Source organism: Nuphar pumila, chromosome 1 (genome assembly GCF_984573655.1).
Source record: "Nuphar pumila chromosome 1, dmNupPumi1.hap1.1, whole genome shotgun sequence".
Lineage (NCBI taxonomy): Eukaryota > Viridiplantae > Streptophyta > Magnoliopsida > Nymphaeales > Nymphaeaceae > Nuphar > Nuphar pumila.
Genome location: NC_143249.1, coordinates 37,729,387 through 37,744,077, shown reverse-complemented (window position 1 = coordinate 37,744,077; position 14,691 = coordinate 37,729,387). Strand labels below are relative to the sequence as shown.

The 14,691-nt window shown below is 37.8% G+C and overlaps 1 protein-coding gene across 3 annotated transcripts in view; it reads left to right on the top strand.

The window, feature by feature from the left end:
- The first annotated feature begins 504 nt into the window (after positions 1–504).
- LOC149848723 (protein transport protein SEC23 D-like) overlaps positions 505–14,691 on the top strand; it is a 63,836-nt gene continuing 49,649 nt past the window's right edge. The window contains exons 1-7 of one of the 3 annotated variants that reach the window (XM_089997135.1): positions 505–947; positions 1,044–1,109; positions 12,347–12,400; positions 12,490–12,662; positions 12,845–13,031; positions 13,161–13,306; positions 13,374–13,528. In XM_089997135.1, coding sequence (XP_089853261.1) covers positions 617–947; positions 1,044–1,109; positions 12,347–12,400; positions 12,490–12,662; positions 12,845–13,031; positions 13,161–13,306; positions 13,374–13,528 — 1,112 coding nt within the window. In that variant the 5' untranslated portion in view covers positions 505–616. The remainder of the gene's footprint in view (positions 948–1,043; positions 1,110–12,346; positions 12,401–12,489; positions 12,663–12,844; positions 13,032–13,160; positions 13,307–13,373; positions 13,529–14,691) is intronic. The other 2 variants (XM_089997132.1, XM_089997141.1) reach the window with 2 other exon arrangements.

Below are 14,691 nucleotides of genomic sequence, written 5' to 3'. Positions count from 1 at the left end.
TCGCAGCGGATCCAGGCGTTCTCGCAGACGCTCAACCTCACTAGCCTCCTCAACGTCTTCGCCGTCTAGATGACCTCGCAGCGGTGGTCCGACCTTGAAGCGCATGCCTTAGAAGTGAAGCGCGCCTCAATGCGAGGCATGCACTTTACCCATGTGAAGCATGCGCTTCGAGCCTGCAAATGCCTCACTACAGCGCCTCGGTTCCTTGAGCTTGAGATTGCGCTTCGCCTATGAGGCGTACACTTCAGGTACTTAGACATTCGCCTCTCACAACACTGGTTTCAAACTCGTGACATCCCATCAACTTGATGACTTTCCTAGGCTGCCCCTATCAGATGAGCCAAGCCCTACCCCAAGTCCGTGTCTCTTCTCTTTGGACACTACCTCTAATGGAAAGTTAGGCAAGTATAACGTGTCTCGTGTCCTTTTTATCGCGTCTTTGTCAGATAGTTGTCTTGGGCTATCACTTTATTTACATTTATGCTAATGAAAAATTTCCCCTTTTCGGTCTTCCTCCGTCCTGACCGTGCAGGGAAGGTGGTAACGGAACGATCGATCGGTCGTCTCTCTCTCTCTCTCTCTCTCTCTCTCTGCGAGTATCTAGTCTGGTTCAATAATGGCGGTGAGGGTGACGATGGCGAGATTTCCGGCGGACCCGGAGGCGCAGGAGGCCGGAGGGGTGCCCTGGGGGATCACGGTGACGCCATTCTCCCCAGTGGACGAGCTTGGCAACCGGCCCGTCACTGGCACCGACGGCCACCTCCTCCCCCGTTGCGACAACTGCTGGGCCTACTTCAACACCTTCTGCGAGCTCGAACAGTGGGCATGGTCCTGCGCCCTCTGCGGCTCCCTCAACTCCCTCCCCTCCGACGCCATCGCCCGCTACTCCCAACCCCTCTCCTCCCCTGAAATGTCCTCCTCCTTCATCGAACTCGAGCTCCCCGCCGGTAAACCCATCCTTCCCTCTCTCGATCTCAGTAATCGTAATTTTCCGATCTTCGATCTTTTCTTTTCCCCTTAAATTCTCTGAATTTTTCGTGTAGATGAGGGTTCTGGGGAAGCGGAGTTCCAGGGCCGGCCGGTTTACGTCGCGGCTATCGATTTGTCGTGTAAGATCTGCATCCGCTTTGATGTTTCTTCACTCTTATGGTTTCGTATAATTAGTTTTTTGTTTTTGGATGGAAATTGGGAGTCGATGGGTGAGATTGTTGCAAGCTTGATCTTTTCTTTTTATTTGATATGAATTTTGAGAATTACTTGGTAATTGGGTTCTGGTTATCTGTAAGAGTTAGGGCTTGTGTTCCTGGTCGTAGTTTTGAATTCTGTCTGTACGATTTGATGAATCTTACTGTAAACTTCCTGTAAAGAAGTTGTGAAAAGCCGGTTGGTCTGTGGAGTTTAAAGCCGTTTCTTTTGCGATTTTGAGGTCTTTGTTTTGAATTGTGGCGGCTGCGTTCCCAGAGGAATGGGGGAAGGGCTGACTTAGCTAATATGGAAGGACGCCTTCTGCTCTGTTCTTGTAGATTGTAAACGCTGTAGTTCATGTAATTCACTTGATGGTAGTTTTGGTTCCATGGAATTGGCTTTAAATTCCATGGGACCAAGCTTTGTGTAGCTAACATTTCCTTGTGCTTTATGAAGTGCATACTTCATTTTGCTGCGACTCATAGAGCAGAAGTCTCGATTCCATGGAATGAGTTGTGGCATTTCTTTTGTTTGAGGGCATATTTTCCAAGTACGAAAGTTGATGAGGTTCCTTTATTTAGAAATCTTTCGATGATTGTTTGTTACCATAGTCAACTTAGAGTTTTGGGTTCTCGATAAATGTTGATCTGATTGGAAAAAAGTGAGGAGAAAAATGGCTCTAACATGTTTGAAGATAATTGTTTTTGTTAGCATTTCCCTATAACTCACATCGTTGTGCAACTGGTGACTTATATGAATTCATTTTGATTGCCCACCATTATTGGTTCATATTTTTGCATGTTTGGAAGTAGCTGTCTTCGTATAATGGGTCACATGGTGAGGAAATTGCCACCTCCTTAAGAAGTGTATACTGGGTAGCGGTTTTCCAAATTCCAGTGTCCTTTTTCAAATTCCAGCTTCCCAATTGCAGAACCTAATAATAGTGTAATCATAGTCATCAAATACTTCTTGGTGTCACGTGTTTATATGTGTGAGGCTGGCACGCTCAAGTAGGGTTGTGCACCAGTTAAAGAATTTCAGTGGACTATGGGAAGTGGGAACAGACCGGTGGATGGCCTTGTCTGGCCGGTCTTTGGCCCAAGACCAAGAAGAAGCGAAACCTAGAGTCTGACTAATAATTGTTCAGTCAGGTTCTTGCCAACTAATGAGCCTATTAAGCCAGCATTAATCAATTTTAAAATTCAAAAATATTTTTTAAATATACTGAATTAGTTTACATTTGTTGTAATCCCTTATATTGTGAAAAACTTTAAAAAAAAATCAAAATATATTCAGTCAGCTTTTTAGATCATATGGAATTGGTTTGGAACAAACTTTGATCAAAGCTTGCTTGGTTACTTTACCTAGTGGGTCAAATAGCTGGGTCATGAACCAAGGTTTATGCTTGAATCTGGTATGACCAAAGCACAAGCTCGAATCATATTCACCGGTCTAGGTTTTGTCGAGTTCTGGTCACCCCAGAAACCCAACATGCCTAGTCTTATCATGTCCAGGCCAGGCTAAGGGATGTGCTTGCGCAGAGGCAAAACTGTAGCTAAGATTGTCCGATGAGTCACCATGCTGGCCTGGCGGGTAGGCACTGATACTTATTGAGGCAGGTTTAAAGTCTTTAGACCAACCCATTGAGCTTTTTGAAGCCCACTGAATTGAGTTTGGATCAGAATTTGCTCTGACCTTGCCTGATTACTTTGTCTAGCAAGTTAAACTAGCAAGTCATGAGCAAAGTTTTATGCTTGTACCTTATATGATGTGGATCGTAGTTATCACACCAGTTCTTATTTTGTTTTGATCATCCCAAAAACTAGTTACTACTGGACTCAAATTGTGCCATACAAGCCCAATACCCATCCCAACATTCTAGAAAAGAAAAACAGGCTATGGCACTTCTTATGTGTGCATATGCGTATGTGCACATGTATGTGTGTGTGTGTTGAACTTATCACATTTTAAAAATCATGAAAAAACTCCAAGTAGCAGTGAATTTGAAAACCTATAGAAATAAAAAGTGTTAATATCACAATACTTTTTGGGAAATTAAGATATTTTTTTTTAAAGATCTCTGAAACTATCCCAAGTGAAAACCACTTTTATTTATTATTCTCTTTAGAAAACTTTTGTCATTGTTGGTTAATGCAACTATGGGTATGAAGATTTTGCTGTTTTTCATAAGATTGTAGGATAGTATAGTAAATTGCAGATGATGCATACTGCTTTCATATCTGTAATCCTGTAAAGATTAGTGCATGGGACTTTGAAAAACTAGTGTCAGACATAGCTATGTGTATGTGCACGTGTGCGTGTGTGTACTAGTGCATGCAGGAGTATTATGTTGATAAATAATATTAATAATGACATTTACTGGGTGTCAAACTTGCTAAGGCTTAAGAAAATAGATACCAGTCATGGTTATATATGTTCACACAAGTATATTCTGCTATGTATTTATGTAGTTATTTGCTTATCTATTTATGTAGTAAAAAAGAGTAAGAGATCCTTGACTTTTCAAATATAAAAAGGGATAGTGTCGAAATAGTACTCTAATAAGTCAATCTTATATAAAATACTGTTATTTTGTAAGGAAAATTCCATTTAGGGGCCAGCCTTTTGCCCCTAATTCTGAAAATGAGCCTCACTTTTCTGAAATTCCAGATATGGGCCATACTTTTCCTGAAAACAGTCACATAAGCACCTCGGCTCAACATCTATCATCTTGAAAAATGTAATTCCTTTTTGCTTTCCTGTATTCTCCTTTGAAAATTGAAAAATACTCATTCATCCTCATAAAAAAGAAAAGGTGAACAGTTTGAACTCTTAATGATGAAGGTTACTACTGTAATTTGACATGATTTAACCTGAGTTAAAGGACAATAACAAATGTAGGCCTTGTTTGGCAGTTTGCAGGAAAACAGAGGACCATATCAGGAAATTCAGAACCATAAGGCCCATTTTTCAAATTAGGGGCAAAAGGTTGCCCCAAAATGGAATTTTCCCTGTTTCCTATATTAACATAAAAACACAATATAGGAGAGCCTAAGTTAAATTTTCAAGTAGAATAGCCACAAGATGTCACATGCATGAAACTGGCAGCTCTCACGTGAGGACCAAATAATATTTTAGTGTTCATTTATACTTTGTTCAATATCCTTATGAGGGTTGCCATATACTCTGTATCCACAAAGGGGTACTGCACTATGTCACATGGGTGCGGGTGCGGGTGCGGGCGCGGGTGCGGGTGCGGGGATTCGGCACTTCCAAAAAACCCGGGTGCGGGGGTGCGGCAGGGGCAAAAATATAAAATATATATATATATATATATATATATATATATATATATATGCGACGCGGGTTTTTTCAAATTTCATTTTATATACAGCTGCACGCACCCATTTCGTCAGGAGAACAGTGGAAATCCTTTACTAAAAAGAACCATCATTATCATTTATTATGGAGAGAGAAAATCCTTTACGAAAAAGGATTGAAAAGGCAGCTGCTGTCAGCTGTCATTTATTGTGGAGAGAGAAAATCCTTTACGAAATTGAAAAGGCAGGAGCAGCAGCTGCTGTCATTTATTGTGGAAAGAGAAAATCCTTTACGAAATTGAAAAGGCAGGAGCAGCAGCTGCTGTCATTTATTGTGGAGAGAGAAAATCTTTTACGAAATTGAAAAGGCAGCTGCTGTCAGCTGCTAGCAGATTTTTTTTTTAAAAAAAAATTTCGCAGCCCATTTTGTAGGGCAAAAATTTTTTTTTTTAAAAAAAAATCCAAACAAAAATGGACCGAAATGATCATGGGTGCGGTCAACGCACCCAGGATTGGGTTGACCGCACCCGGTGCCGCACCCGCATCCGCGTCGAGTCGCGTCGACGCGGGTGCGGCACCCTGCTAGCCGAATCCCTGTGACATAGGTACTGCATTATATTTTAAGGTGTTAGTTAGAGATGTAAACGGGTCAGATTTGGTTTGTATGTAGGCATTGCAGAATCCAACTTAATTGGGTTCATATTTTGATTCCGAGTCAGATGGAAAAAGGTCAGACCAAGTCCAGATCTGACCATTTGAGTCAGACTCAGTTCAGTCTCGAACACAGAACTGTTAACTTTATATATATATATATATATAATGAAATAGAATGTAGGCATATATAGAGATAATATTGGCTACACTCATGGGGTAAGGAACCCCTTTGTGAAAAAATGTAATATTTTTATTTTTTCCGTTTCTTTATACATCTGATCTGATCCTCCAGATGTGATCTACATAGTTTAGTAGAAACTGACCTTTGGATCATGTTTTTCTGACATATATGTTAGATTTTATGAGGGTTGAAAAGTCAACAGCTTATAATGTATCAAATTTTCAAGCCTAAAAAAATGTTTTTATGTTCAAAAACTATGATTCAAGAGTTGATTTCTACTATTTTGACCATGGTGAACACATCCATGAGGTCAGATTTGGTCAAAACCAAGGTTTTAAAACCCAGTGACTCGGGACTCGACTTGTTCTTTATTGACTCGTGACTCGGTGGGTCAACTTGGTGACTCGGACCGGGTTTTGTTAACTTTTGATTTTAAAAGAAAAACAATATATAATTTGTCTCAAACCATGTTTTTCAGTAAACAAGAGATGTTTTTTGGCTCCATGCAGAATCTTGGGTTGAACTGAAATAAGGAGATCGTAGCATGTGGATAAATTGTTCATTAATGAGCAATAAGTTGGAAATGTGGAATGAAAGAGCACAATTTATTCCAGTTACATAGATGCCTTTATGCATTAAAAATGCACATGCCTATAAAGAAAAGATAAATTTTTGTTGGATGTGATAAGGCAAGGTGAGGACAATTGGTTCTGATTAAAGGGGTATAGCCTATATGAGATACAAAGAAAATATGAAGTCTGAAAGGACAAGAAAGAAGCACCAAGTAGATGTTGGAACTCTATGGAGGTTAAGGCCAAAGTTATGTATGACATTGTTCCAGTTTCTTGTCTATTATGCCTTCATAAAGATGGGGCAAAGAGGAAAGGTGTGAGGAGAAAACCAAATTCTTCCTTGTTATATAGTCATGTTAGTAAAGTTTAAAGCAAAATATTAAATGCATTTATACAAAGAAACTGCAAAAAATATAATTGTGTAGAACATAATAAAAGCAACAATCTACTTGATCATAAAATATTAATTAACTGTTGTTGAATCTGAAGATTGTCATGCCTGATGCTTCTAGAAATAGATTCATATCCAATAACATTTACCTTAGATCATAGTCACATATTGTCTTCTTTACATATTGAAGACATTAAGAAAGTAACAACAATATTCTCAATAATATTACAAATTTTTTTTATTTTGAAATACTCAAAAAATCAAATTTTAAACATTCCAGAACTCGCCCGAGTCAGGCCGAGTCAAGCCGAGTCAGGCCGAGTCAGGCCGAGTCACAGCCGAGTCTTCGCAGACCGAGTTTAGCTTGCCGGGTTGACTCGCTGGAGGGCCGAGCCGAGTCAGCCGAGTTGACTCGGCGAGTTTTAAAACCTTGGTCAAAACGACCTCCCCCTATGACTTCTAATTAGGGAGTTCCTTACCCACATGGGTAGCAAATGCTATCCCACTTATCTCTATGTATAATGAAATAGAAGGTAGGCACACACAAAGCCACTAAGGGCATAAACACAAGCCAATAAGGCAAGAGGGCACACACAAATAAAAAATATTTATTTTACAAAAAATGCATTGGATACACAATGGGGGAGATCCCCTTTTATATACAAGAGGGAGCTCAAAGACTAGCTGTTAGACTAGTCCTAACGGCTAGTCAAAGATGGTCAAACCCAGCAGAAAATACAAAAAAATAAATTACAAAGAAAATATTTTTCATATTTATGAAAAATAATATATGTATTATATACATAGGTAGATACACATACCTATACACACTTAGGTGTATATATATACGTACAAAAATATTTATTTAATGACAAGGAACCCTTGCGGAAGCAAGGAAAATCCTGGGTGGTGCCCCACGACCATCCAGCCTTACATGGCCCACCTCTAAAAGCTATGCATAACTCGAACTATGTAGGAGTTATGTATGTTAAGGTTTAGTTGCTTCGTATTATGAAATGTGCATGTTCACGTATGCATCCATAGAACTCATGTTTTGTTTACGCATGCTTCGATGTTCAATTTACGAAATGCAATGTTCCTTGTGGTGATGATATGATGCGTAAGATAATATGCTTCTGTATGATATGATTTAAATGCCACGTTATATGAAATTATGAATGCATGCGATAAATGTTTAAGTTCAATAGTGAACTATGGTTCATGGAACTTTATTGGTTAAATGTGTGATTTTATGATTTAAGTGCCATATGAAATGATGTATGATGTGATGCATATTGATTATATACATGTTTGTGCCCGTGTTGGTGGCTATCTACCTTGAGAGTGGTCAATTGTATTAATGCATGTATCACAATAGTTTTCACTAGATATGGTACCCGTTGAGGAACTGTTTCCAAATGATTCTCTGTGAGGGTGTGCATGACCAGATCAGGTAATCCGACTAGAACGGTAACTCTCTACGAGAAAGTGCATTGTCCAAGAGCGGGTAGCCCGCGAAGACGGTATATTCTTGTGAGGAAGTGCATTGTCTAAAACTAGTCCAACCATCCGTCTAGGGCGGTAATTCCTGGTGAGGTTGTACATTTCCCAGGCCAGGCGATCCGACGTAGTTCTTATGAATATTTATATGATTAAATGAAATTTTATGATGAATTGTGATGATCTTCTGAGTTGATTGAGATAGTCACTTATGAATCTATAGATCTGGATTTTTTCTTGTAGCATGATTATATATTGAACTCAGATGTGAGAATCAGATCCTTATTGATTTTAGATCTTGATTTGAGGTTATGATTGAGACTTTTATGTTAGTGTATAGGTGAATGACACATTACACCTACAAATGACTAGTCTTGACTTATTAGGTGAATGATATACATCATGCCTATATAGTTTCATTGAAAATGATTGCATTATGATTGTATGAGTGAATATTACTCTTATGTATCATGATTGATGTGTATCATAAATATCTAACTAAATTACTTAAAAGGTATGTGCATGTGTTTCTCGCTGGAATGGTCAAATGTGATTTGACTTATTGTTTATAAGAATTATGAATGCATATGAAAATGATGCAATGATCTGAATGTCTTAAGCACACACACATATATATATATATATTTATACGATGACTTGTATAACTTGAATACTATGTCACATGGGTGAGGGTGAGGGTGCGGGGATGCGACACTTTAAAAAAACCTGGGTGCGGGGGTGCAAAAAAATATAAAAAATTATATATATATAAAATGCAAAAGTTGGACATAAATGACCTTAGGTGCGTTGACTGCACCCAGGGTCAGGTTGATCGCATCGGGTGCGGCTCCTAGTTGGAGAATCCCTGTAATATATAGGGCAAAAAAATGGCAATTTTTTTTAAGCCTGAAAAATTGGACCAAAATGACCCTGGGTGCGTTGACCACACCCAGGGTCGGGTTGACCGCACCCAGTGCCGCACTTGCACCCGCGTCGCGTCGACGCAGGTGCGACACCCTGCTAGCTGAATCCCTGTGACATAGCTTGAATACATATAGATTATGCTTTATTTTGTGAGTTAAGATTGAATATAATATTAAGTGATGAGATGCTTTTAAATACTTTATGTTCGAATGCTTGAAATGAATGACTCGTAGGACGTTGTTCCCTTGTCTATCACCTAACAAGTGATGAATAATATATCATGTCTTTACCTTTAAATGCTTGATATGTTTTCTTTAAGTTTAAGTTTGGGTTGCTTTACCAGACTTTAGCGAGTCTGACCTCGTTTTATGGAGGACAAGTAATGCAGGTAAAATATGATGAGTAGTTGGAGTGAAGGACTAGTCGAGCTGCATTCTCGAGGGTCAAATCTTACCTTGCGATCTTGGTAGACATGATCTTTTCGTTTTAAGTACTTGATCATGTAGAGACTGAATTATTGTTTTTATATTCTGATTTGAAATGAAATTAAAACTCTTCATATTTCAGTCTTATATTGTACGTGGTTTGAAATATGTATATCCCGTACATTTTGATTTGATTGTTATCTTTAGTTTAATCCAGCCTAAAGTCTTAACCGTTTTTTAAAATTGCTTTCGTATTATAAGATCTGATTTACTTATACTTATAAAAAAAAATTGGTCTCGAAATTTCAATATTTAAACAATAATTAAGGTTAAAATTTTAGGGGCGTTATAGAACCTCTTGATGATCCTACTCTACGTCGAGAGATGATTGGGGCATTAACATACTTGACTATTACCAGACTTGACATAGCGCATGCAGTTCACACGGCCAATCAATTTCAACATTCTCTTATCATTGTGCACATGAGTGTTGTGATGCATGTTATTAGATATTTAAAAATTCTACTTTTAAAAGTTTATTTTTATCTTCATCTTTTCCTCTTAATTTAATTGTTTATTCTTATTCTGATTGGGGGAAGACCCTAATGACAAGCTCAACTATTGGTTTTTGTGTTTTTTAGGAAATTCTCTCGTGTCATGAAAATGTAAAAAACAACAGAAGGTATCTCTATTCTCCATAGAAGCCGAATATCGATCTATGACAACAACTAGACTGAAATTATTTAGTTGAGGCATATTCTCAAGGATATGGGAGTAATCGTGACAAAGCTATCAAGACTATGTTGCGATAACAAGAGTACCATCTATATTGCTGGAAATCATACTTTTCATGAGTGCATTAAACATATTGAGATAGACTGTCATTATGTTCGTGAATAATTTCTAAAGAAGACCATTTCACTGTTATATGTGACTTCAGAATATCAACTTGCAAATTTCTTCACAAAATCCATGCCTTCTCCAAGGTTTCAATTTTTGTTAGGCAAACTTTCGGTGATACCACCGTAAGTTTGAGGGAGAATGTTAATGTAAACATATATATATATATATATATATATGTTTACATATAAACATATGTATTTTTGTACATACGTATCTTAGGGGCATTTTAATCCTTTTACACATGTACAATCTCCGAATGTATTTTTTTTCTGTTTTTCTATTTTTATTTTGGGCTGCCAAGAGACATCATATTCAAAAAATGAGTGTAGCTGAGATGCGTATGCTTAGATGGATGTGTGGAAATACAATAAAAGATAAGATTCGAAACGAGGAGATACGTAAGAAGGTAAGCATTGCACCCATTGAAAATAAGATGAGAGAGAATCGTTTACAGTGGTTTGGACATATTCGGCGAAGGCCTAATGATACTCCAGTTAGAAGGATGGAGAAATGGGAAAATATATTAGTTAAAAGAGGTCGGGGTAGGCCTAAGAAGACTTGGATGGAGATGATAGGAAAGGATATGAATGCTTTGAACCTCACCGAGGACATGGCATTGGATAGAAATGATTGGAGAAGAAGGATTCATGTGGAAGACCCAGAATGATTTTCTTTTTTGGTTCATATCGCTGACTCCAATTGTTTTGGGATGAAGGCGTAGTTGTTGTTGTTGTTTCTATTTTTATTTTCTTATTTTTGTAATTATTCCCGGCCTCATGGGCTTATTGGGAACTCCCCCAAAAGAGTCGTTGGACTCTACCCAACGACTACATTTCTAGCCGTTGGGTAGATTCCAACGACTCCTTTGAGACTCCACAATGTGTATAAATATGGGGTTAGCCCCTATTCCTTGTATCACTTCTTGAAGGGATTATTCTTCAATAGTATTCATTATTTTATGAGTGTTCTCTGCCCCTTTAGTGGCTTATTTTTGTATTTTCATGTGTTGACCCATAAGAGGTCTTATTCTCTAAGTGTTCTCTTGCCCATAAGTGGCACGCCAATGCATTTACTTCAGCTCATGACACATACATGTCTTGAAAGTACTTTCATGCATCATTCACATATTCAAATTTCATCAATCTTGCACGCTTCTTTACGTCTACACTACTTATGAGCCTGGAGATAATTTTTAAGTGGCCTATCTTCCACTGCCATTTTTTTTTTCATATTTGGTGATAGCTTTTGTTATTCTCGTCCCCTTGCAATGCCATCTTCCTTTCATTGTCGGTCTTTGTGAGGATTAGTATAGGCTCCTTACCGGACCCGTCCACCAAACCCCACAAGCCTTTTCCCCAAATGTGATGCTTTACAATAGATACCCACATCACATAATTCGAGTCATCAAACTTGATAGGGATGATGGCAATCGATTCCTTGTCTTTCATTATGAGAGAGAGAATATATATGGAAGGAAGAGGAAAGTAGGAAAAGCACACGATCAACACAAGCTCATGATCATACGACCACTTGGATCACCAATATCCCAAGAATCAAGTGCCAAAAGCTCTAATACCATGTAATGAAATAGAAGTTAGGCACACAAAAAGCCACTAAGGGCATAAACACAAGCCAATAAGACAAGAAACCATAAGCCACTAAGGGCAAGAGAGCACACACAAATAAAAATATTTATTTTATTAATATCAGAAAATGCACAAAAAATGCATTGGATACACAATGGGAGAGATCCCCTTTTAAATTCAAGAGGCAACTCAAAGACTAGCCGTTAGACAAAGTCCTTACGGCTAATCAAAGCTGGTAAAAAAAACCAGCAGAAAATACAAAAAATTAAAAAATAAAATACAAAGAAAATATTTTTCATATTTACCGAAAAATAATATACGTATTATATACATAGTATATATACATAGGTATATATATAATATATATATATATATTATATATATATATACATATACAAGTTAACAAGAACTGCATACTGATTATGAATCCAATTATCAATTGGACCCTATTTTCTTGACCAAATCCAACTAATCAGATTTGGACTGGTCAGATATCAGACATAAATCCAACCTGTTGACATTCCTAATCTTCATGTACATGGTATGAGTTTCCCCACTTATAAGTGTTATGCTGTCTAACAGACATCAGTGCAATATGCTAATTCTATCATGAGCTCCTAATTCTTTTTACAAAGTCAATATGTCTTGAAGATCTAGGCTACTATAGACTGATGATCTGGTTGAACATTTCAAATTTCTCTGCAGCTTCGGAAGAATTCTTGGAGCTTGTTAAAAGTTCACTGTTAGCAGCTCTTGAAGGTAAACTTGGTTGCAAAGGGCTAGTCTTCTGCTTGAATTATAGTTTCATGAGTTCTCATACTGGCTCTGTTTTTGTGTAATGCTGACAGCTTTGGGGCCTGGATCATTGTTGGGACTTGTTACATTCAGCCATAAAATAGGTTTATATAATGTTCAAGGACCTATACCAATTGTGAAGAACATTTTCATTCCCCCCGATGCAGATGGAGACATATCTGTTCTGTTTGAAGATGCAATGCCATTATTATCTTTCCTGGCTCCTGTATGTTTCTATCCATTTGTGGTGATTTTTTATTTGACCTTATGGCACACAATGCCTTTCCATTGCAATCTGGAAGTTCTACCAATTAGAGCAATTTTGTTAGAGAAACCAGCAACTTTGGTGAACAAAAGCGTGTATTTGATTTTTCCTTAGTTGGCTGTTGTTTTATGATCGGGTGTCAGGTGGAAACTTGTAAAGATCGTATTGCAGCAGCCCTTGAAACACTGAAGCCCACAACATCATGGGAACGAACTACAGCTGCAGGGCAAGGAGTGGATGGTGTGTTGCTGGGTGGGCGGGGTTTTGGAATAGCAATGGAAGCCCTTTGTACTTATCTTGGATCTGAATATGGGAATACATTTGCTTTGGGTATGATGATCTTCATTATTATGTGTTACATTTTCTTGGTGAATGTGCACTGCACAGTGCATGTTTTGGATCTTAGTGAAGTATTAACATGTTATCAATATAAGGTAGATTTTGTGTCTGAAATTGTAGCTAGGGTCTTTGCATTTTTGTCTGGTCCACCTGATTATGGAGCTGGCCAGTTGGATACGAGACGGTATGGTGAGCAATATGCTAGTAAAGGAGAGGATGCTGACCGTGCATTGCTTCCAGAGCAGACGCCATACTATAGGGATCTGGTAAGATTTGTTATTGTGTTGTCATTGACTGTGTTAATACATATGAAAACTCACTAGCATTTTGTAGGCTGCGGTGGCTGTGCAAGCAGGTGTTTGTGTGGACATATTTGCTGTTACAAATGAATATACAGACTTGGCATCCCTAAAGTTCCTTAGCACTGAAAGTGGAGGCTCTTTGTTTCTTTACTCAAATACTGATGATTCAACATTACCTCAGGACATGTAAGTCTCATGAAGTGTGCTGTCTGATACCATGATCTTGCTATTTATGGACAAGTTTGACACCGAAATTATATTTATTGTGTGAAATTGATTATGTGTTCATTATCTTCAATACTATTGAATGATTTTCAGCTAACATCAGGAAGTTCTTCTGGCATGTTGAGTTTGGAAATGTATAAGGTCTATTTTGTATTTGTCCCATTCTTACAGAAACCGACATGAGAGAGAGAGAGAGAGAGAGAGAGAGAGAGAGAGAGAGAGAGAGAGAGAGAGAGAGAGAGAGAGAGAGAGAGAGAGAGTAACCATGGAGCAGTGGAAAGTGATTTTGAGGTAATAGCAATAGAGTCATGCCCCTAGCATGATAATTCTGTATGACTTTCCCTTTTTATTTTCTTGTTTTTTATTAGCCATTCCATTTTGAGATTAATGGGCGTCTTATTTGATCAACTTGCTAGTCTTCAGTTTGTGGTACTTTAAATCAGCTTCATGATATGACTTTCAATGCTGTGTTTTTTCTGTGCAATACTCTACTCTTATGCATAATTTTTAGGTGCATTGCTTTATTTCTTTGAAGGGAAATTTTGAAAATGATACCTGACATTTTGGCATAATTCAAAAATAGCCTCACATTCGGAAATTTTCAAAAATTCACCATACTTTTGTTTATATACAAAAACAAAGATTTGTAAAATTGACTGCAGTTACTACTAACCAATCTTGTGTTAATACAAAGGTATTATACTTTTATCCTCCAAGTTGGTGTATATGCCAACCTCGGTTAGGAAGGCATATGAATTAAGCCTGCTTTGATTTGATATCTCCTCCCTCAATTTTTATTATTTGGTTTATCCTACATGTCTTGATCTTTAGATCATTGTCATCCCCATCTCACAACAAATTGGTTCAACCTGTAAAAAACAAAATCAAACTTTAGAGGAGAAGAGGGAAAAAATCATTAACAAAATTTTAAAGGTTATATTTGGGATTTTGCTATAGTTTAATGTTAAAAATGTTGGACTTTTTTGGTTAACCATAACAAGTTTAGGTGCATTTTTTAGCATTTTCAAAATTCAGGTGTAATTTTGTAATTATGCTGAATACTTAGGTGCCAATCGACAATTATCCTTCCTTTTTACTTGGTGCCCTTTACTTCCATAATGCTT